This window comes from Oncorhynchus masou, chromosome 13 (assembly GCF_036934945.1).
Source record: "Oncorhynchus masou masou isolate Uvic2021 chromosome 13, UVic_Omas_1.1, whole genome shotgun sequence".
Classification (NCBI taxonomy): domain Eukaryota; kingdom Metazoa; phylum Chordata; class Actinopteri; order Salmoniformes; family Salmonidae; genus Oncorhynchus; species Oncorhynchus masou.
The window spans coordinates 37055867-37081009 of NC_088224.1; the positions used below are offsets into that span (position 1 = coordinate 37055867).

At 40.8% G+C, this 25143-nt stretch overlaps 3 protein-coding genes across 3 annotated transcripts; 2 read left to right on the forward strand and 1 right to left on the reverse strand.

Annotated features, from left to right (window-relative positions):
• Positions 1–1138: 1138 nt before the first annotated feature.
• On the reverse strand, positions 1139–7436 carry psmb12 (proteasome 20S subunit beta 12). The gene is made up of 6 exons (XM_064983725.1): positions 7296–7436; positions 6694–6764; positions 2516–2647; positions 2134–2263; positions 1889–2033; positions 1139–1580 (listed from the first exon to the last, which is right to left on the reverse strand). The coding sequence occupies exons 1-6, from the start codon at positions 7341–7343 to the stop codon at positions 1453–1455; spliced, it is 654 nt and encodes a 217-aa protein (XP_064839797.1). The 5' UTR covers positions 7344–7436; the 3' UTR covers positions 1139–1452.
• Positions 7424–10934, forward strand: LOC135552224 (proteasome subunit beta type-7-like). Its single transcript, XM_064983724.1, has 8 exons — positions 7424–7555; positions 7872–7965; positions 9174–9271; positions 9463–9603; positions 9711–9826; positions 9975–10033; positions 10239–10390; positions 10542–10934. The coding sequence occupies exons 1-8, from the start codon at positions 7494–7496 to the stop codon at positions 10651–10653; spliced, it is 834 nt and encodes a 277-aa protein (XP_064839796.1). The 5' UTR covers positions 7424–7493; the 3' UTR covers positions 10654–10934.
• Positions 10935–12842: 1908 nt separating this feature from the next.
• LOC135552226 (proteasome subunit beta type-8-like) lies at positions 12843–13888 on the forward strand. Its single transcript, XM_064983726.1, has 3 exons — positions 12843–12969; positions 13208–13412; positions 13707–13888. Exons 1-3 carry the CDS (start codon positions 12904–12906, stop codon positions 13793–13795), a joined length of 360 nt encoding a protein of 119 aa, XP_064839798.1. The 5' UTR covers positions 12843–12903; the 3' UTR covers positions 13796–13888.
• The last annotated feature ends 11255 nt before the right edge of the window (positions 13889–25143 follow it).

Sequence of the window (25143 nt, forward strand, 5' to 3'; positions counted from 1 at the left end):
GAGCTCCAAAAGTACAGGGTCAGAGACAATATTTTGTTGTTGTTTTGGCTCTGTACTCCAACACTTTGAAATTGAAATTATACTATGACTATGAGGTTGAAATGTAGACTTTCCGCTTTAATTTAAGGGTATTTTCATCCATATCATGTGAACCATTTAGAAATTACAGCACTTTGTGTACATAGTCCCCCCCACCCATTTTAGGGGACCAGAAGTATTGGGACAGATTTGTAGTAGAGAAGTCTAAAATTAAGTAGTGTGGTCCCATATTCCTAGCACGCAATAACTGCATCAACCTTGTGATTCTACAAACTTGTTGGATGTATTTTGTGTTTGTTTTGGTTGTGTTTCAGATTATTTTGTTCCCAATAGAAATGAATGGTAAATAATGTATTGTGTCATTTTGGAGTCACTTTTATTTTAAATAAGAATAGAATATGTTTCTAAACACTTCTACATTAAATGTGGATTCTACCATGATTACTGATAGTCTTGAATGAATCGTGAATAATGACGAGTGAGAAAGTTACAGAGGCATAAATATAAAACCATAATCTCCCGTTGTTGTAATGGTGAGAGGTTAGCAAATCTTGGGGGTATCATGTTGAGTTATGCGCCTGTAACTTTCTCACTCATATAACAGTTTTAAATTGTACCAATATTTACTAATTGTAATGATATGTATGTTGCTGTCAGGTAAACACAGGTTTAAGTACGCATTAGTTATAACAGGCTCACTTTACCCCTACCTACGTGTACATATTACCTCAATTACCTCGACTAACCTGTAGCTCTGTACATTGACTCGGTACTGGCACCCCCTCGCTATTGTTATTGTATTGTTGCTCTTTTATTTACATTTTTTACACATGTTTATTTAGTAAATATTTTCTTAACTCTTATTTTTCTTAAAACTGCAATGTTGGTTAAAGGCTTGTAAGCATTTCACTGTAAGGTCTACTACACCTGTTGTATTCGGCGCATGTGACAAATAAAATTTGATTTTAACATATTTACTAATCTATTGCCAATGATGCCTCTAAGTAAATGGGGCGTATTCCCTCAGAAATAGCCTAATCAATTATAGTGGGGACTGTCAGATTGGCACATTTCTAATCAAACACACTTACCCACAGTGTAAAGATATTTTTCACTTTGATTTTATTGATTCCATACAAAGGTCATTAGATAAACAGATATATAAAGCACAGAAACAAAAATTAACACAGTGTGGATTAGAAAACACATAGGCAGGAGCAGAGAAGATTCTCACATTGGACTCTTGGAAATCATGAGTGTTTATTTCTAACCACAGTCCTAAAACTGATGTGCATATTTAGGCCTATGAACACCAAATGCTGCATGTACAGTATGAACAACAGTGATTGGTTGGGTGAAGGTTCCAAATTCCTCTCACAGAGTGTTACAGCTGATTGGCTGATTGAAGTGTCACTACTCGTCGTGGAACTTGGGCAGCTTGTCTCCAGGGATGACAATATGCTCCACCCCCTCCTCCGTGATCACTACCAGGTGTGCCACACCCCCGCTGACATTGTCTCTGCCCATAGCCAGGGCAAGAGCTAGGTGGGGTGAAAAGAAAAAGAAGGGGGAGGGAGGGAGGGAAGAGAGGAAAATAGGTCAGATGGCAGCCAGAGATGGGTATGGAACCATATCCTTCCACATTTTCAGGAAACAGGTCTGTTGTGTTCCAGTGCCAATAATCCCATCGCAAACCCATCCTACAATCACTCTCCTGTCCCACTCCACTGGAAGATTTAAAAAAAAATTTAAATAGAAAAATAATTCAATATCTGACGTCTTTTATCCTGTATAAAAACAGTGCCATCCGGATAAAACAAGGAAGCCTAAAGGGAAAATCAACTTTTACCATTTGTAGCAAACTGCAGGCACTCCTCTTTGCTCATGTCAGGTTTGTATTTGGCGTCGGCGTAACCGTAGATGTATGTGCTGCCTGATCCTCCGATGGTGAACGGCTGACTGAGTAACATACCGCCCAGGGCCACTGTGTAAACCTATAGGTGAGATAACAGTCAGAAATGGTGTGTGTGTTCTATTCTTTTGTGTTCCATTCTATTTGTCTGTTTGACTGTTTGTTATGCCCCAGTGCTTCACCTGTGGCCCTTTCTTCCTGTCCCAGCCTGCAGTGATGAACCCGGCCTGCAGCTCCTCCTTGTTGTTGTAGCACAGCTCCTTCAACACGGACGCTGCTGCCTTCACCAGAGGAGGGGACTCCATCTGAATACTTACCACACAGGGCAGACACAGAGAAGACATGGGTGTCATCATTTAGTATCAGGATTATTCCACAGTTTATTTCTATGTCTATTGTAGTTCAAGAGGCAGTAGGCTGCACATTACTACTAGAACCACGTCTAAAATGGAGGTCTCCCTATTGGTAATAATAATTCAAATCAATCAAGCCCAATTAGTTTGATTTAAACCATCATGAGATATGTTGAGCCAGCCAGGACCAGAGGGAAAGGGTGGTCCATACCTGTGGAAGGAGATCTGGAACTTGGCAGCCTTGGTGACGGCCTGAGCGTCTGCCAGGGAGCCGGCGATGCAGCAGAATATCCTGTCATGAACCTGGATCAGCTTGTTGATGGTCTTAGAGGACACGTAGTACCTGTGGGGGAAGTGGAGATAGAGACACATTAGACAGACTCCTGGTGACACGTTCCAATGTACAGTTGAAGTCGGAGGTTTACATGCACCATAGGCAAATACATTTAAACTCAGTTTTTCACAACTCCTGACATTTAATCTTAGTAAAATTCCCTGTCAGGTCAGTTAGCATCACCACTTTATTTTAAGAATGTGAAATGTCAGAATAATAGTAGAGAGAATGATTAATTTCAGCTTTTATTTCTTTCATCACATTCCCAGTGGGTCAGAAGTTTACATACACTCAATTAGTATTTGATAGCATTGCCTTTAAATTGTTTAACTTGGGTCAAACGTTTTGGGTAGCCTTCCACAAGCTTCCCTCAATAAATTGGGTGAATTTTGGCCCATTCCTCCTGACAGAGCTGGTGTAACTGAGTCAGGTTTGTAGGCCTCCTTGCTTGCACAGTTCTGCCCACAACTGTTCTATAGGATTGAGGTAAGGGCTTTGTGATGGTCACTCCAGTACCTTGAATTTGCTGTCCTTAAGCCATTTTTCTACAACTTTAGAAGTATGCTTGGGGTCATTGTCCATTTGGAAGACGCATTTGCGACCAAGCTTTAACTTCCTGACTGGTGTCTTGAGATGTTGCTTCAATATATCCACATAATTCTCCATCCTCATGATGCCATCTATTTTGTGAAGAGCACCAGTTCCTCCTGCAGCAAAGCACCCCCACAACATGATGCTGCCACCCCCATGCTTCACGGTTGGGATGGTGTCTTTGGCTTGCAAGCCTGCCCCTTTTTGCTCCAAACATAATGATGGTCATTATGGCCAAACAGTTCTCTTTTTATTTCATCAGACCAGAGGACATTTCTCCAAAAAGTATGATCTTTGTCCCCGTGTACAGTTGCAAACCGTAGTCTGGCATTTTTTATGGCTTTTTTGGAGCAGTGGCTTCTTCCTTGCTGTGCGGCCTTTCAGGTTATGTCGATATAGGACTCGTTTTACTGTGGATATAGATACTCTTGTCCCTCTTTACTCCAGCATCTTCACAAGGTCTTTTGCTGTTCATCTATAGGAGACAGAACACGTCTCCTTCCTGCGTGGTCCCATGATGTTTATACTTGCATACTATTGTTTGTACAGATCAACGTAGTACCTTCAGGCGTTTGGAAATTGCTCCCAAGGATGAACCAGAGTTGTGGAGGTCTACAAAACATTTTCTGAGGTCTTGGCTGATTTCTTTTGTTTTCCCACGATGTCAAGTAAAGAGGCACTGAGTTTGAAGGTAGGCCTTGAAATAAATCCACAGGTTTTATTGAATTTTTATATCACCTTTATTTAACCAGGTAGGCCAGTTGAGAACAAGTTCTAATTTGCAACTGCGACCTGGCCAAGATAAAGCATAGCAATTCGACACATACAACAACACAGAGTTACACATGGAGTAAACAAAACATACAGTCAATAATACAGTAGAAAAAAATATAACAAAAAGTGCAAATGAGGTAAGATAAGGGAGTTAAGGCAATAAATAGGCCATGGTGGCGAAGTAATTACAATATAGCAATTATACACTGGAATGGTAGATGTGCAGAAGATGAATGTGCAAGTAGAGACACTGGGGTGCAAAGGAGCAAGATAAACAAATAAATACAGCATGGGGATGAGGTAGATAGATGGGCTGTTTACAGATGGGCTATGTATAGGTGCAGTGATCTGTGAGCTGCTCTGACAGATGGTGCTTAAAGCTAGTGAGTCTCCAACTTCAGTGATTTTTGCAGTTCGTTCCAGTCATTGGCAGCAGAGAACTGGAAGGAAAGGCGACCAAAGTAGGAATTGGCTTTGGGGGTGACAAGTGAGATATACCTGCTGGAGCACGTGCTACGAGTGGGTGCAGCTATGGTGACCAGTGAGCTGAGATAAGGCGGGCTTTACCTAGCAGAGACTTGTAGATAACCTGTAGCCGGTGGGTTTGGTGACGAGTATGAAGCGAGGGCCAACCAATGAGAGCGTACAGGTCGCAGTGGTGGGTAGTATATGGGGCTTTGGTGACAAAATGGATGGCATTGTGATAGACTGCATACAATTTGTTGAGTAGAGTGTTGGAGGCTATTTTATAGGTGACATCGCCGAAGTCGAGGATCGGTAGAATGGTCAGTTTAACGAGAGTATGTTTGGCAGCATGAGTGAAGGATACTTTGTTGCGACATAGGAAACCGATTCTAGATTTAATTTTGGATTGGAGATGCTTAATGTGAGTCTGGAAGCAGAGCTTACAGTCTAACCAGACACCTAGGTATTTGTAGTGGTTCATATATTCTAAGTCAGAGCCGTCCAGAGTAGTGATGCTGGACGGGCGGGCAGGTGCGTGCAGTGATTGATTGAATAGCATGCATTTAGTTTTACTTGCATTTAAGAGCAGTTGGAGGCCACGGAAGGAGAGTTGTAATGGCATTGAAGCTCATCTGGAGGTTAGTTAACACAGTGTCCAAAGAGGAGCCAGAAGTATACAGAATGGTGTCGTAGAGGTGGATCAGAGAATCACCAGCAGCCAGAGCGACATCATTAATGTATACAGAGAAGAGAGTCGGTCTGAGAATTGAACTCTGTGGCATCCCCATAGAGACTGCCAGAGGTACGGACAACAGGTCCTCCGATTTGACACACTGAACTCTATCAGAGAAGTAGTTGGTAAACCAGGCGAGGCAATCATTTGAGAAACCAAGGCTGTCGAGTCTGCCAATAAGAATGTGGTGATTGACAGAGTCAAAAGCCTTGGCAAGGTCGATGAATACGGATGCACAGTAATGTCTCTTATCGATGGCAGTTATGATGTCGTTTAGGACCTTGTGCATGGCTGAGGTGCACCCACAACCAGCTCTAAAAACAGATTGCATAGCGGAGAAGGTAAGGTGGGATTCGAAATGGTCGGTAATCTGTTTGTTAACTTGGCTTTTGAAGACCGTATAAAGACAGGGTAGGATAGATATGGGTCTGTAGCAGTTTGGGGCTAGAGTGTCACCCCCTTTGAAGAGGGGGATGACCGCAGCAGCTTTCCAATCTTTGGGAATCTCAGACGATACGAAAGAGAGATGGAACAGGCTAGTAATAGGGGTTGCAACAATTTCGGCAGATCATTTTAGAAAGAGAGGGTCCAAATTGTCTAGCCCGGCTGATTTGTAGGGGTCCAGATTGTGCACCTCTTTCAGAACATCAGCTATCTGGATTTGGGTGAAGGAGAAATGGTGGGGGCTTTGGAGGGTGCCACGGGTTGCTGTGGAGGGTGCCAGGCTGTTGACCGGGGTAGGGGTAGCCAGGTGAAAAACATGGCCAGCCGTAGATAAATGCTTATTGAAATTCTCAATTATAGTGGATTTATCGGTGGTAAGTGTTTCATAGCCTCCCAGCAGTGGGCAGCTGGGAGGAGGTGCTCTTATTCTCCATGGACTTTATAGTGTCCCAGAACTTTTTAGAGTTTGGTACACCTCCAATTGACTCAAATTATGTCAATTAGCCTATCAGAAGCTTCTAAAGCCATGACATAATTTTCTGGAATTTTCCAAGCTGTTTAAAGGCACAGTCAACTTAGTGTATGTAAACTTCTGACCCACTGGAATTGTGATACAGTGAATTATAAGTGAAATAATCTGTCTGTAAACAATTGTTGTAATGACTCCAACCTAAGTGTATGTAAACTTCTGAATTCAACTGTATATATTGCAATAATATTATTTATATATATATATATATTTACCTTTATTTACTATGCAAGTCAGTTAAGAAGAAATTCTTCTACACCTGTATTGTTTGCTGTTTGGGGTTTTAGGCTGGGTTTCTGTACAGCACTTTGAGATATCAGCTGATGTACGAAGGGCTATATAAATACATTTGATTTTAATTGTTTACAATGACGGCCATATATATTGCTATATTGCTGATTTATTTCATATGCTGCGTGTCACAGACTTGTATTTGACAGTAGAACTATCATAAAGACATGTCTAGAGGAAAGAACGGGTAATATGATTAACTTGATTCCAGGTGTTGAAGCTACTCACCCTCCAATGGACGCCCTGGAATCTGAGCCGATGATAACCCCTCCATTGAATGTCACCGCCAAGATGGTGGTCTGTAGGTGATAACATGCAGAGCATCAAAACCTATCAATAAATGTATCATCATTTAAGATAGGGATAGAACAAACAATATAATATATAGCTAATATAATATATTTATATTATAATGCACTTATTACTTTTTTATTATATATTATCTGAGGTCAGTGTTTCCTCCTTATGAATATGGTTGGGATTTGGGGAGGCTAAACTGATTTTGGATCAGTGGCAAAGTGTCTTCTACCCTGAGCTTGAGGTCCACATGAATGACTCGAAAACGAAAGTAAATTCAGCCCTTTGTTCGTAGGAAATGTACGAAGTAAAGTTCTCATTATTAATATCAACTTAAATGTCTAAACGTTTCCCTTAATTTCAGCTCTAGGCTTTAATTCATTAACATCAAGACAGGCTAACGTTATAATTAAAATCAATCACACATTAAATGCAGGTAAATTGGTCGTAAAATGCATTGTCTATCACAGCTTCAATTTAGAAATAAAGTTGTAACAATATCGGGTACAAAATATGAAAAACAAATTACTTACGCCTGTACTAACTCCTTTGATTTGAGAGTCCATAAAACGTTTTTCCATTATTGGAAAACACAGATGACAAAATGAGAGATAAAACTGCGTCCCTCAGTTACAAACATAAGATCAAGAAAATAGCGACCTCAAGCGATTTGAAAGACAGAATCGATGGGAAGTCAAAATCTCACGAGTCCTAAGTAACCGTCTCCAGATATGGCGCTATCAAATGTTGTAGAAACACCTGCATCGGGATTTAATTTTGAGAACGTCTGCAGGTATGATTTTCCTTGAATCTTTTAGCAGAATAATAATGTTGTTATTTCTTGTAAATAGTGAAACTTCGCAATAATTTATCAGTTCTACCAAGCCTATATCGAAAGTGAAAGTAATTCTCTCTCGGAAAGTCTAAATATATAAACTTTTGTCAATGCAGCTATATTGTTTTAAATAGGCTACCTTCATTCAAATGAAAGTATATGTGTTTTTCAGCTGATTGCATTTTTTATTTATCTGTTCTAGTGATGCTGTTAGTACTGACATTGTATTTCAGTGTGTATGATAAATCAATTTAATATGGGCTTTATCACTTAGAAATGTTGCTCTAGGGGGTCTGCTTCAGGGAGGACAGACCAAGGCACCTAAACCGATGAAGACTGGGACCACCATAGCTGGAGTTTTGTGTAAGGTAAAAATTATTCACATTGACGATGGGATAATGGTCTCATTTAATGTATTCTGCTTAAATTTTTATTCAATTGTTATAATTAATATCCGTATTGTGTCTGCAATAATGGGTGAAGTGTATTCTAATTACACTGAACCAAAATATAAATGCAACATGTAAAGTGTTGGTTCCATGTTTTCTTGAACTGAAATAAAAGATCCCATAAATGTCCATATGTGCAAAAAGCTTATTCCTCTCAAATTTTGTGCACAAATTTGTTTGCATCCCTGTTAGTGAGCATTTCTCCTTTGCAAAGATAATCCATACACCTGACAGGTGTGACTTATCAAGAAGCTGATGAAACAGCATGATCATTACACAGGTGCACCTTGTGCTGGAGACAATAGAAGGGCCACTCTAAAAGGTGCAGTTTTGTCACACAACACAATGCCACAGGTGTCTTAAGTTTAATTTCTCTACCATAAGCTGCCTCCAACGTCATTTAGAGAATTTTACAGTACGTCCAACCGGCCTCACAACAACAGACCATGTATGTGTATGGCGGCATGTGGGCAAATGGTTTGCTGATGTCAACGTTGTGAACAGACTGCCTCACGGTGGCGGTGGGGTTATGGTATAGCCAGGCATAAGCTACGGACAATGTACACAATTGCATTTTATTTATGGCAATTTAAATGCACAGAGATACCGTGAACCGATCCTGATAATGCACGGCCCCATGTCGCAAGGATCTGTACACAATTTCTGGAAGCTGAAAATGTTCCAGTTCTTCCACGGCCTGCATACTCACCAGACATGTTATCCATTGAGCATGTTTGGTATGCTCTGGATCAACATGTACGACAGCATGTTCCAGTTCTCGCCAATATCCAGCAACTTCGCACAGCCATTGAAGAGGAGTGGGACAACATTCCACAGGCCACAATTAACAGCCTGATCAACTCTATACTGCATGAGGCAAATGGTCACACCAGATACTGACTGTTTTTGTTATCCATGCCTCGACAGTTTTTTAAAAGTATCTGCGACCAACAGATGCAAATCTGTATTCCCAGTCATGTGAAATCTATAGATTAGGGCCTAATTAATTAATTAAAATTGACTGATTTCCTTATATGAACTGTAACTCAGTAAAATCTTTAAATTGTTGCATGTTGCGTTTATATTATTGTTCAGTATATTTATGTGTATGCTGTTCATTTGTGCAGAATGGAGTGGTACTGGGAGCAGACACACGAGCCACCTCTGGTGAAGTAGTGGCTGATAAGATGTGTGCCAAGATCCACTACATCTCCCCCAATATATAGTGAGTAGGCCTACACCTGTAATGGGTAGTGTGGTGTGGCTTAGTTGTGGAACACAATTGGTTGTAAGAAACAAGTGAATGATAAGTACAAAATTGGGGGCTTTTCCTACAACACAAACTGTCACTTCTATTTGAGATATTCATAGCTGGATCAATTTTCCGTCCTCTCTCCTGCCTACTCCCTCTGTCAGCTGCTGTGGTGCAGGAACTGCAGCGGATACAGAGAAGACAACCGACCTGCTCTCCTCCAACCTCACCATCTTTTCTATGAACAGCGGCAGGAACCCACGTGTCGTGATGGCAGTAAACATACTGCAGGACATGCTTTTCAGGTGTGTGTGGTGACAGAGGATGAATGCATTTTCACTAGCTACATTCTATGGGGAAAATTCATTTGATTCAAAATATGTGGTTATAATGTCTCATATGTCTCTCATAGGTACCGGGGTCAGATAGGGGCCAGTCTAATCCTAGGAGGGGTGGACTGCACTGGTAATCACCTCTACAAAGTGGGGCCCTATGGGAGCATAGACAATGTGCCATACCTTGCAATGGGTGAGTGACTGCTACTGTGTCAAGCATACATAAGCATTCACCATATACTGTTATAGTTTGGACCATTTTAGTCAATAACTCAAATAATTACATAATTACATTTAGTTGATTCCTATTTGTTTTTGACATTGAATTGTGTTTTGTGTAGGGTCTGGTGACTTGGCTGCTTTGGGGATTCTGGAGGACAGGTTCAAACCTAATATGGAGGTAAGAGACTTCCTTAGGCAGGCTATGGGTTGTCATACATTTAGTTTATATGCCTTCGCATCAATAAAGTTCAAGTCTAAAGAGTTAAGTCATTGGACTCCTCATAAAGAAGGCATCATATTTGTTTACATTAAGCTGTATGTGTTGTAGACCTACCTCCCCATCCCAGTCCCTTCACTCACTCCCCATTCCTGTGACCTACTAGATGGAGGAGGCTAAGGAGCTGGTCCGGGATGCCATCCACTCTGGCATCATGAGTGACCTGGGCTCAGGAAACAACATAGATATATGTGTCATCACTAAACAGGGGGTGGACTACATCAGGCCGTACCAGGAGTCAGAGTACAAAGATAAGAGGTAAATTATGTCACCATCTTCAGCTTCTGCTAGTATTAGTCTAGACAGCATATTTTCAAAAATGATTGTTCTTTGACAGAACAGTGATTCATTTATCTTCTCTCTCTCTCTTGTTGTTATTGTCTCTCTCGTTTCTCTTTCTTTCGCTCAGGCAGAGGAGATACAAGTATCGCCCAGGTACAACGTCTATTTTGACAGAGAAAATAGTCCCCCTGGAGCTGGAGGTAGTTCAGGAGACAGTCCAGCGGATGGATACGGCCTGAACCTGACCACTCCCAAACGACAAAGAAACAGTCACACAGAGGCTTATCACAATATTCAGACATAAAATCAATTAATACAATACACTTAATCATGTAAAGACTTGACTACAAGGTGACACTACAATGCAAAGCCATAAAAACCTTGTGACATAAAGATTTTAGTTGAATGAACTGTAGTCAGTGATACATTTTGAACGGGTATAGAAGGCCTAGGCTAGTGGGTGAAATATTGGAAATATGTGATTGATTGAATAAAAAGTCTAATTCTTTTTCATGAACAATGTTTTGAGTTTTCCCTCCTCACTTTCAGCTTTCTCTTTTAACACAGTTTCAGCTCACAGCATCTTCATTTTTAAATATGTTTTTATGTTCTTTCCATGGTTCACCGTGCCTGCTATTACATTCCAGGGGATTTAGATATTTAAAATGTAATCGAGCATAACATTTAGTACTCTCCCTGTGACTCCTTGTGAGTGATTGATCATTGATCATGTGGAACCTCAGCAGGTTAATATCTTCATATTTACTGATGACATAACAAATTATGCTCTGTGATTGGACAAGCGTGTGATAGCTTTTCAGTCAATTTACTGTATATTGTTGTGATAAACTATGTAAAACCTTAATGACTATTAACAATTGTTTATCCATATGATTACGCGTGGCTATGCTATTGTCAAATAGTATTCTGAATGCGTATTTACGCATATAAGAAACAGATGGTTACTTTATCGATCGCAAATGAAAAGTTAGCTTTCCTTATCCAAAGCGATTTACAGTCATGCTGTGCATACATTTTACATATGGGTGGTGCCGGGAATGAAACTTACTACCCTGGCATTACAAGCACCATGCTCTACCATCTAAGCTATAAAGGATCTCTAACATAATACTGTTACTTCTATAACTGCCTACTGTATTGTGAGTACTAAAACAACTCTACAAGTGGTGTTTGTAAGAACATCCATTTTGATGTGATTTACCTTGGAAGGTTGATGTGATCAGCTTTGAGTTGGTCCATTAGAGTTCTGTTCCAGAAGCAGTCGTAGACACTTCTGACACCACCAGATGTAGAATTAATGTCAGTCCCCCAGAGATCTATTGGTATTTATATTTATTAAGGATCCCCCATTAGCTGCCAAGGCAGCAGCTACTCTTCCTGGGGTCCAGCAACATTAAGGCAGTTAATATACAATTTAAAATATTACATGACATTACATTTCATAACACTTTACACAACACATGAAGTGTGTTCCCTCAGGACACTACTCCACTATCACATATTTACAATACAACATCCATGTGTACGTGTGTGTAGAGTGCGTGTCTTATCATGTGTATGTGTGTCTGTGCCTGTGTCTCTTCACAGTCTCGCCGTTCCATAAAGCGTATATCTGTTTTTTAAAATCTGACTCTACTGCTTGCATCAGTTACCTGATGTGGAATAGAGTTCCATGTAGTCATGGCTCTATGTAGTACTGTGCGCCTCCCATAGTCTGTTCTGGACTTGGGGATTGTGAAGAGACGTCTGGTGGCATGTCTTGTGGGGTATGCATGGGTGTCCGAGCTGTGTGCCAGTAGTTTAAAACAGATGCCTCGGTGCATTCAGCATGTCAACACTTCTTACAAAAACAAGTAGCGATGTAGTCAATCTCTCCTCCACTTTGAGCCATGAGAGATTGACATGCCTATAACCAAACATAAAGCAATCATTCTCTAACCCCTTTGCCATGCATTTATCTTTCCATGTAGTGTCAAAGGAGGCTAACAAGGTGATAGAAATCAACCCTTACCTGCTGGGGACCATGTCCAGATGTCTCTGTGGGATTGAGTCCCGCTATACAGTTACATGGTGTTAATATCAAAGTCATCAATGCCTGTCTGTGTAAGTCAGGTTTATGGGAATGGGTTGGATGAAATGAAAATGTACAAATGAGTTTCCTTACACACTAAACAAATGCATGGGACATAAAGTTGTCACCTTAAAACCATATCGGTATCAACCATTGACTTTGTGGTTACCCTCTCCCTATCTTAGTCTTCTTGGTCTGCTTCTAAGCCATATTAATGCCTTGGCCCTTTACGTATCTGGGGTGTTAAAATGTATCTGGAAGTAAACCAGTGTGTTAACAAACGGACTGTCTTGTCTCATACAGTGACTGACCCTCCATCTCTTTGTGTCTCAGGCTGTACAAACTGAGGAACAAGTAAAGGATCTCAGTGTCTGCAGCCTCTAAGCTGCTGTGTAACATGATGCTGGGCTACAGGGGCATGGGCCTCTCCATGGGCAGCATGATCGTTGGCTGGGACAATAAGGTACAGGGTGGGTGGAAGTGAAGAGTGGAATGTGCGTGTATGTGTGGTATGTGCGCGTGTGTGGTATGTGCGTGTGTGTGGTATGTGCGTGTGTGTGTGTGGTACGTGCGTGTGTGCGAGAGCCTGCATGTGTATTAGAAGGCCTCCGTTTTCATCCTTATGGTACCCAACATGTTTGAGTGCCTCCAATTGTCACGTCTGTTGATGAGTTTCAATTTAGTTGTGTCTTGCTGTCCAGGGCCCTGGTTTGTACTATGTGGATGACAAAGCCACACGTCTCTCTGGTCGCATGTTCTCTACTGGTTGTGGTAGCAGCTATGCGTACGGAGTGATTGACAGCGGCTACCGTGAGGACATGACGGAAGAGGAGGCGTACGAGCTGGGCCGCCGCGGTATCACCCACACCACACACAGAGACGCCTACTCCGGAGGAGTGGTCAACCGTGAGTGACCTTGTTCTAAACCTAACCTATACTATGTGACTATTTTGATTTGATTTGACTTGACTTAGTAATTTCTTGTGTGACCATGTGAATCATAAGATAGGTGTTTGTTGTGTAAATTCCAGGTGTGAATTCCATGTAAGAGGGTAGAACTAAATGTTCAATTATAATCTTATCTCATAACCATTTATTATATGCTGAAGCCAAAGGAAAATAAAATGTAAACAATAGCTTTAAATTAATTTATGTATTTTTAAATGCGTGTATATATAAACTGTCTGTGTGTTTGTCCAGTGTACCACATGCAGGAGGACGGCTGGATAAAGGTGTGTAAAGAAGACGTTTCAGAGCTGATCCACCGCTACAGGAAAGGCATGTTCTGATCCCAGATCAGTTTCCACACCCACACAGACACACTGTGTTCTCTCTCAACTGATCCCAACACTGCTCCAAATAAAGACGGTTTTCAAACTGTATACTCTGGCCTCTATTGTTTAACCTGGAGATCTTACATGCCTAACAATGTTTATGTCAAGTAAATTGTCACAGGCCTCTCGAGTGGTGCAGTGGTCTAAGGTACTGCATCTACATCGCAGTGCTGGCTGTGCCACTAGAGATCCTGGTTCAAGTTTTGGCTCTGTCGCAGCTGGCCGTGACCGGGAAACCCATCAGGCGGTGCACAATTGGCCCAGCGTCATCTGGGTTAGGGGAGGGTTTGGCCGGACAGGATGTCCTTGTCCCATCGCGCTCTAGCGAGTCCTGTCGCGGGCTGGGTGCTGACAGAGTTGCCAGATGTAGTGTTTTCTCTGATACATTGGTGTGGCTGGCATCTGGGTTAAGCAGGCAATGTGGCTTGGTTGTGTTTTGGAGGACGCACAGCTCTCGATCTTCGCCTCTCCTGAGTCCGTACGAGAGTTGCAGTGATGGGACAAGACTGTAACTACCAATTGGATATCATGAGATTGGGTAGAAAAAGGTTTTAAAAAAACATTTGGCACAACTTGTTGCATCTGTTACCAGTCTGAGTTGAATGTACAGTATATGACTAGATTTTTTCTGAAGGGGGCTGCAAATTGACCGGACATACTGTATATTTGACTATAACATAATCATTTCAGACCACATACACTGAGTTCAGAAAACATGGCCAGGTGAAAGCTATGATCACTTATTGATGCCATGTGTTGAATCCACTTCAGTGTGGATCAGTGTAGATCCAGTGTAGATGAAGGGGAGGAGACAGGTTAAAGAATCATTTTTAAGCCTTAATACAATTGAGACATGGATTGTGTATGTGCCATTCATAGGGTGAATGGGCAAGACAAAATATTTAGTTGCCTTTGAATGGGGTATGATAGTAGGTGCAAGGCACACCTGTTTGTGTCAACTGCAATGCCGCTGGGATGTTCTTGTTTCCCGTTTGTATCAAGTAGTTCCACCACCCAAAGGACATCCAGGCAACTTGACACAACTGTGGGAAGCATTGGAGTCAACATGGGCCAGCATCCCTGTGGAATTGCTTTCGACACCTTGTAGAGTCCATTCCCCGATGAATAGATTTCTTTTTTTCTTGCAACTCAATATTAGGAAGGTGTTCCTAGATTTTTGTACACTCAGTGTATCTATATTTATGCGTGGGAATACGTTGGAACAAATTTCCCAAATTAGAATCACTTGGAGCTGATTTGCTGGTGTTTTTCAAGTATTTTATGTCCAAAAATCACCCTCGGGCCACCAGTTGGGGAACCCTGGTATATGAGAATCGACCAGTTGTTTCCCAGTGCCAGTCATACAAAGCTGGATTTGTATTTTCTCAGTAGTCTGTTGAGACTTGTGAAATACACGTTAAATAAATTGTGACTTGACAACTTTGTGACTTGAAGAGGTTGAATCAAGTATTTTAGCATGCAAAAGGGTCAAATAACATAACCTCATAACCAACCATTGAAGGAGTCGGATGTGTTCACGCAGTTGCTTTTGGTTGGCACCATTCTGTAAATGTCCACCTTAGTGTAGGAGTACACTGTACAAATCAAACATTACAAACACAATGTGCTATCAAAGGACGCTTTTAATTAATGGAATGAATTTGCCATAACATCTGAAGTAGGCTATTTCTCCCATATTATGTTAATTTTCTCAGCTTGATAAACGAGTCACTGTGGATATGAATAGTGGAATAGTGTGTGCAGTCATTACATGGGGAGTATACTGTAGGTCCCAACATGTTATGATAAAAAGTGAATTACATCCCTTATAGCAACTACATTCCATAAAAGTCTACCAACATGGATGTCATCTGTTGCCAGGCAGGATTCTGTGCAACAGGTCTTGGTGAATACCCTATGATAGGCTACTCAATTTCAGCATGGAAGAGTACAGAAGTACTGCTACAGCTGATATGTTCTCCTTGGCAGTTTATTGATCAATAAATATCATTCATTCATTGGCCAGAGTTCACTTACAGTTGAGGTCGGAAGTTTACATACACCTTAGGCAAATGCATTTAAACTCAGTTTTTCACAATTCCTGACATTTTAATCAGGGTAAAAAGTCCCTGTTTTAGGTCAGTTAGGATCACCACTTTAAGAAGGCTAAATGTCAGAATAATAGTAGAGAGAATGATTTATTTCAGCTTTTATTTATTTCATCACATTCCCAGTGGGTCAGAAGTTTACATACACTCAATTAGTATTTGGTAGCATTGCATTTAAATTTTTTAACTTGGGACGAATGTTTTGGGTAGCCTTTCACAAGCTTCCCACAATAAGTTGGGTGAATTTTGGCCCATTCCTCCTGACAGAGCTGGTGTAATTGAGTTTCGATTGTAGGCCTCCTTGCTTGCACACATTTTTTCAGTTCTGCCCACAAATTTTCTGTGGGATTGTCACGTTCTGACCTTAGTTCCTTTTTTATGTCTTTATTTTAGTTGTCAGGGCGTGAGTTGGGTTGGGCATTCTATGTTGTTTTTCTATGTTTTGTTCTGTTGTTATATTTCTATGTGTTTGGCCTAGTATGGTTCTCAATCAGAGGCAGGTGTCAGTCGTTGTCTCTGATTGGGAGCCATATTTAGGTAGCCTGCTTTCTATTGTGTTTTGTGGGTGGTTGTATCCTGTGTTAGTGTTTTCACCATACGGGACTGTTTTGGTTGTTTGTAATTTTGTTCCGTTTTTTGTTGATTTTTAAATATATCATTATGGACACTATACCACGCTGCACATTGGTCTGATCCTTGCTACTCTTCCTCTGAAGAAGAGGAATTCCGTTACAAGGATTGAGGTCAGGGCTTTGTGATGGCCACTCCGATACCTTGACGTCACAAGAAATTCGATCTCAATGTTCTAAATGAACAATTATATATCTCTTTCTAATTCCTGAAGGTTGTAAATCTCCAGTTCAAAGAAATAGACACCCTCAGCCTGCAATAGATCAATACTTTATTCAGAGAGCGCTCTGCCCCTCAAATGCAGAGCCAGTCTTTTATAGCACACACACACAAATTAACTCACATCAGTAGAAACTCCACCTCTCTTTAGGTGGGCTGTATTTTTCCAAAGTTCACACACATTGTTTATCACACTTCTGCAACATGTATCATCATCTTCACAAGCCTAGCCGTTCTAACAGTTTTTTTCCTCCCGAGGGTGGAGAGTTCTCTTTCCAGTTATTAGTTTCACCGTTATCACAAGTCGACAGTTCAGATGTCCTTGAATGTCTCAACTATACCCTGCTCATATTGTGAAATAGTAACACAATGGTCTAGTCACACACATTATTGGATTATGACTAACACATTTCATACAATTATATGGTTTGAGGGTGGAATACTTTAGTCATTATCTTAAACATACAAAATCTTCTATCACTTGACTTTGTTGTCCGACACAACTTTGTTGACTTTTGACACAACATTGGAAGTATGCTTGGGGTCATTGTCCATTTTGAAGTCCCATTTGCGACCAAGCTTTAACTTCCTGACTGCTGTCTTGAGATGTTGCTTCAATATATCCACATAATTTTCATACCTCATGATGCCATCTATTCTGTGAAGTGCACCAGTCCCTGCTGCAGCAAAGCACCCCCACAAAATGATGCTGCCACCCCCGTGCTTCACAGTTGGGATGGTGTGCTTCGGTTTGCAAGCCTCCCCCTTTTTCCTCCGAACATAACGATGGCCATTATGGCCAAACAGTTCTATTTTTGCTTCATCATACCAGAGGACAAAGATCGTACTATTTTGGAGAAATGTCCTCTGGTCTAATGAAGCAAAAATAGATACCAGGCCAAACACAGAAATCCCAAATTATAGAAAAAAGAACATAGACTGCCCACCCAACTCACGCCCTGACCATACTAAAACAAAGATGAAACAAAGGAACTAAGGTCAGAACGTGACAGTTTGTGCTATCAGAGGATGTCTTCGAATAAGGCACTTTAATTATTGGAATGAATTTGCCTTAAAACCTGAAGTAGCCTGGTTCTCCCATATTATGTGCATTTTCTCAGGTTGATAAATGAGTCACTGTGGATATGAATATTGTGTGCAGTAGTTACATGGGGAGTATAGTATAGGTCCCAGTGTGTTATACAGTAGTTACATGGGGAGTATAGTACAGTATAGGTCCCAGTGTGTTATATAGTAGTGACATGGGGAGTATAGTATAGTATAGTATAGTATAGGTTCCAGTGTGTTATACAGTAGTTACATGGGGAGTATAGTATAGGTCCCAGTGTGTTATACAGTAGTTACATGGGGAGTATAGTATAGTATAGGTCCCAGTGCATTATACAGTAGTTACTTGGGGAGTATAGTACAGTATATGTCCCAGTGTGGTATACAGTAGTTACATGGGGAGTATAGTATAGGTCCCAGTGTGTTATATAGTAGTTGCATGGGGAGTATAGTATAGGTCCCAGTGTGTTATACAGTAGTTACATGGGGAGTATAGAATAGGTCCCAGTGTGTTATACAGTAGTTCCATGGGGAGTATAGTATAGTATAGGTCCCAGTGTGTTATACAGTAGTTACATGGAGAGTATAGTATAGGTCCCAGTGTGTTATACAGTAGTTCCATGGGGAGTATAGTATAGGTCCCAGTGTGTTATACAGTAGTTACATGGGGAGTATAGTATAGCATAGGTCCCAGTGTGTTATACAGTAGTTACATGGAGAGTATAGTATAGGTCCCAGTGTGTTATACAGTAGTTACACGGAGAGTATAGTATAGGTCCCAGTGTGTTATACAGTCGTTACATGGGGAGTATAGGATAGGTCCCAGTGTGTTATATAGTAGTTACATGGGGAGTATAGTATAGGTCCCAGTGTGTTATACAGTAGTTACATGGGGAGTATAGTATAGGTCCCAGTGTGTTATACAGTCGTTACATGGGGAGTATAGTATAGGTCCCAGTGTGTTATACCGTCGTTACATGGGGAGTATAGTATAGTATAGGTCCCAGTGTATTATACAGTAGTTACATGGAGAGTATAGTATAGGTCCCAGTGTATTATACAGTAGTTACATGGAGAGTATAGTATAGGTCCCAGTGTGTTATACCGTCGTTACATGGGGAGTATAGTATAGTATAGGTCCCAGTGTATTATACAGTAGTTACATGGAGAGTATAATATAGGTCCCAGTGTGTTATACAGTAGTTACATGGGGAGTATAGTATAGGTCCCAGTGTGTTATACAGTAGTTACATGGGGAGTATAGTATAGGTCCCAGTGTGTTATACAGTAGTTACATGGGGAGTATAGTATAGTATAGGTCCCAGTGTATTATACAGTAGTTACATGGGGAGTATAGTACAGTATATGTCCCAGTGTGGTATACAGTAGTTACATGGGGAGTATAGTATAGTATAGGTCCCAGTGTGTTATACAGTAGTTACATGGGGAGTATAGTATAGGTCCCAGTGTGTTATACAGTAGTTACATGGAGAGTATAGTATAGGTCCCAGTGTATTATACAGTAGTTACATGGAGAGTATAGTATAGGTCCCAGTGTGTTATACCGTCGTTACATGGGGAGTATAGTATAGTATAGGTCCCAGTGTATTATACAGTAGTTACATGGAGAGTATAATATAGGTCCCAGTGTGTTATACAGTAGTTACATGGGGAGTATAGTATAGGTCCCAGTGTGTTATACAGTAGTTACATGGGGAGTATAGTACAGGTCCCAGTGTGTTATACAGTACTTACATGGGGAGTATAGTATAGTATAGGTCCCAGTGTGTTATACAGTAGTTACATGGGGAGTATAGTATAGGACGCAGTGTGTTATACAGTAGTTACATGGGGAGTATAGTACAGTATAGGTCCCAGTGTGTTATATAGTAGTGACATGGGGAGTATAGTATAGTATAGTATAGGTTCCAGTGTGTTATACAGTAGTTACATGGGGAGTATAGTATAGGTCCCAGTGTGTTATACAGTAGTTACATGGGGAGTATAGTATAGTATAGGTCCCAGTGCATTATACAGTAGTTACTTGGGGAGTATAGTACAGTATATGTCCCAGTGTGGTATACAGTAGTTACATGGGGAGTATAGTATAGGTCCCAGTGTGTTATATAGTAGTTACATGGGGAGTATAGTATAGGTCCCAGTGTGTTATACAGTAGTTACATGGGGAGTATAGTATAGGTCCCAGTGTGTTATACAGTAGTTCCATGGGGAGTATAGTATAGTATAGGTCCCAGTGTGTTATACAGTAGTTACATGGAGAGTATAGTATAGGTCCCAGTGTGTTATACAGTAGTTCCATGGGGAGTATAGTATAGGTCCCAGTGTGTTATACAGTAGTTACATGGGGAGTATAGTATAGCATAGGTCCCAGTGTGTTATACAGTAGTTACATGGAGAGTATAGTATAGGTCCCAGTGTGTTATACAGTAGTTCCATGGTGAGTATAGTATAGGTCCCAGTGTGTTATACAGTAGTTACATGGGGAGTATAGTATAGTATAGGTCCCAGTGTGTTATACAGTAGTTACATGGAGAGTATAGTATAGGTCCCAGTGTGTTATACAGTAGTTACATGGAGAGTATAGTATAGGTCCCAGTGTGTTATACAGTCGTTACATGGGGAGTATAGTATAGGTCCCAGTGTGTTATATAGTAGTTACATGGGGAGTATAGTATAGGTCCCAGTGTGTTATACAGTAGTTACATGGGGAGTATAGTATAGGTCCCAGTGTGTTATACAGTCGTTACATGGGGAGTATAGTATAGGTCCCAGTGTGTTATACCGTCGTTACATGGGGAGTATAGTATAGTATAGGTCCCAGTGTATTATACAGTAGTTACATGGAGAGTATAGTATAGGTCCCAGTGTATTATACAGTAGTTACATGGAGAGTATAGTATAGGTCCCAGTGTGTTATACCGTCGTTACATGGGGAGTATAGTATAGTATAGGTCCCAGTGTATTATACAGTAGTTACATGGAGAGTATAATATAGGTCCCAGTGTGTTATACAGTAGTTACATGGGGAGTATAGTATAGGTCCCAGTGTGTTATACAGTAGTTACATGGGGAGTATAGTATAGGTCCCAGTGTGTTATACAGTAGTTACATGGGGAGTATAGTATAGTATAGGTCCCAGTGTATTATACAGTAGTTACATGGGGAGTATAGTACAGTATATGTCCCAGTGTGGTATACAGTAGTTACATGGGGAGTATAGTATAGTATAGGTCCCAGTGTGTTATACAGTAGTTACATGGGGAGTATAGTATAGGTCCCAGTGTGTTATACAGTAGTTACATGGAGAGTATAGTAGAGGTCCCAGTGTATTATACAGTAGTTACATGGAGAGTATAGTATAGGTCCCAGTGTGTTATACCGTCGTTACATGGGGAGTATAGTATAGTATAGGTCCCAGTGTATTATACAGTAGTTACATGGAGAGTATAATATAGGTCCCAGTGTGTTATACAGTAGTTACATGGGGAGTATAGTATAGGTCCCAGTGTGTTATACAGTAGTTACATGGGGAGTATAGTATAGGTCCCAGTGTGTTATACAGTAGTTACATGGGGAGTATAGTATAGTATACTATAGGTCCCAGTGTATTATACAGTAGTTACATGGGGAGTATAGTACAGTATATGTCCCAGTGTGGTATACAGTAGTTACATGGGGAGTATAGTATAGTATAGGTCCCAGTGTGTTATACAGTAGTTACATGGGGAGTATAGTATAGGTCCCAGTGTGTTATACAGTAGTTACATGGGGAGTATAGTACAGGTCCCAGTGTGTTATACAGTACTTACATGGGGAGTATAGTATAGTATAGGTCCCAGTGTGTTATACAGTAGTTACATGGGGAGTATAGTATAGGACGCAGTGTGTTATACAGTAGTTACATGGGGAGTATAGTATAGGTCCCAGTGTGTTATACAGTAGTTACATGGGGAGTATAGTACAGGTCCCAGTGTGTTATACAGTACTTACATGGGGAGTATAGTATAGGTCCCAGTGTGTTATACAGTAGTTACATGGGGAGTATAGTATAGGTCCCAGTGTGTTATACAGTAGTTACATGGGGAGTATAGTATAGTATAGTATAGGTCCCAGTGTATTATACAGTAGTTACATGGGGAGTATAGTACAGTATATGTCCCAGTGTGGTATACAGTAGTTACATGGGGAGTATAGTATAGTATAGGTCCCAGTGTGTTATACAGTAGTTACATGGGGAGTATAGTATAGGTCCCAGTGTGTTATACAGTAGTTACATGGGGAGTATAGTACAGGTCCCAGTGTGTTATACAGTACTTACATGGGGAGTATAGTATAGTATAGGTCCCAGTGTGTTATACAGTAGTTACATGGGGAGTATAGTATAGGTCCCAGTGTGTTATACAGTAGTTACATGGGGAGTATAGTATAGTATAGGTCCCGGTGTGTTATACAGTAGTTACATGGGGAGTATAGTGTAGGTACCAGTGTGTTATATAGTAGTTACATGGGGAGTATAGTATAGGTCCCAGTGTGTTATACAGTAGTTACATGGGGAGTATAGTATAGGTCCCAGTGTGTTATACAGTAGTTACATGGGGAGTATAGTATAGGTCCCAGTGTGTTATACAGTACTTATATGGGGAGTATAGTATAGTGTAGGTCCCAGTGTGTTATACAGTAGTTACATGGGGAGTATAGTATAGGTCCCAGTGTGTTATACAGTAGTTACACGGGGAGTATAGTATAGTATAGGTCCCGGTGTGTTATACAGTAGTTACATGGGGAGTATAGTATAGGTCCCAGTGTGTTATATAGTAGTTACATGGGGAGTATAGTATAGGTCCCAGTGTGTTATACAGTAGTTACATGGGGAGTATATTATAGGTCCCAGTGTGTTATACAGTAGTTACATGGAGAGTATAGTATAGGTCCCAGTGTGTTATACAGTAGTTACATGGGGAGTATAGTATAGTATAGGTCCCAGTGTGTTATACAGTAGTTCCATGGGGAGTATAGTATAGGTCCCAGTGTGTTATACAGTAGTTACATGGGGAGTATAGTATAGTATAGGTCCCGGTGTGTTATACAGTAGTTACATGGGGAGTATAGTATAGGTCCCAGTGTGTTATATAGTAGTTACATGGGGAGTATAGTATAGGTCCCAGTGTGTTATACAGTAGTTACATGGGGAGTATAGTACAGGTCCCAGTGTGTTATACAGTACTTACATGGGGAGTATAGTATAGTGTAGGTCCCAGTGTGTTATACAGTAGTTACATGGGGAGTATAGTATAGGTCCCAGTGTGTTATACAGTAGTTACATGGGGAGTATAGTACAGGTCCCAGTGTGTTATACAGTAGTTACATGGGGAGTATAGTATAGGTCCCAGTGTGTTATATAGTAGTTACATGGGGAGTATAGTATAGTATAGGTCCCGGTGTGTTATACAGTAGTTACATGGGGAGTATAGTATAGGTCCCAGTGTGTTATACAGTAGTTACATGGGGAGTATAGTATAGGTCCCAGTGTGTTATACAGTACTTACATGGGGAGTATAGTATAGTGTAGGTCCCAGTGTGTTATACAGTAGTTACATGGGGAGTATAGTATAGGTCCCAGTGTGTTATACAGTAGTTACACGGGGAGTATAGTATAGTATAGGTCCCAGTGTGTTATACAGTAGTTACATGGGGAGTATAGTATAGGTCCCAGTGTGTTATATAGTAGTTACATGGGGAGTATAGTATAGGTCCCAGTGTGTTATACAGTAGTTACATGGGGAGTATAGTATAGGTCCCAGTGTGTTATACAGTAGTTACATGGAGAGTATAGTATAGGTCCCAGTGTGTTATACAGTAGTTACATGGGGAGTATAGTATAGTATAGGTCCCAGTGTGTTATACAGTAGTTCCATGGGGAGTATAGTATAGGTCCCAGTGTGTTATACAGTAGTTACATGGGGAGTATAGTATAGTATAGGTCCCGGTGTGTTATACAGTAGTTACATGGGGAGTATAGTATAGGTCCCAGTGTGTTATATAGTTGTTACATGGGGAGTATAGTATAGGTCCCAGTGTGTTATACAGTAGTTACATGGGGAGTATAGTATAGGTCCCAGTGTGTTATACAGTACTTACATGGGGAGTATAGTATAGTGTAGGCCCCAGTGTGTTATACATTAGTTACATGGGGAGTATAGTATAGGTCCCAGTGTGTTATACAGTAGTTACATGGAGAGTATAGTATAGGTCCCAGTGTGTTATACAGTTGTTACATGGGGAGTATAGTATAGGTCCCAGTGTGTTATATAGTAGTTACATGGGGAGTATAGTATAGGTCCCAGTGTGTTATACAGTAGTTACATGGGGAGTATAGTATAGGTCCCAGTGTGTTATACAGTCGTTACATGGGGAGTATAGTATAGGTCCCAGTGTGTTATACCGTCGTTACATGGGGAGTATAGTATAGTATAGGTCCCAGTGTATTATACAGTAGTTACATGGGGAGTATAGTATAGGTCCCAGTGTGTTATACAGTAGTTACATGGAGAGTATAGTATAGGTCCCAGTGTGTTATACAGTAGTTACATGGAGAGTATAGTATAGGTCCCAGTGTGTTATACAGTAGTTACATGGGGAGTATAGTATAGTATAGGTCCCAGTGTATTATACAGTAGTTACATGGGGAGTATAGTACAGTATATGTCCCAGTGTGGTATACAGTAGTTACATGGGGAGTATAGTATAGTATAGGTCCCAGTGTGTTATACAGTAGTTACATGGGGAGTATAGTATAGGTCCCAGTGTGTTATACAGTAGTTACATGGAGAGTATAGTATAGGTCCCAGTGTATTATACAGTAGTTACATGGAGAGTATAGTATAGGTCCCAGTGTGTTATACCGTCGTTACATGGGGAGTATAGTATAGTATAGGTCCCAGTGTATTATACAGTAGTTACATGGAGAGTATAATATAGGTCCCAGTGTGTTATACAGTAGTTACATGGGGAGTATAGTATAGGTCCCAGTGTGTTATACAGTAGTTACATGGGGAGTATAGTATAGGTCCCAGTGTGTTATACAGTAGTTACATGGGGAGTATAGTATAGTATAGGTCCCAGTGTGTTATACAGTAGTTACATGGGGAGTATAGTATAGGTCCCAGTGTGTTATACAGTAGTTACATGGGGAGTATAGTATAGGTCCCAGTGTGTTATACAGTAGTTACATGGGGAGTATAGTATAGGTCCCAGTGT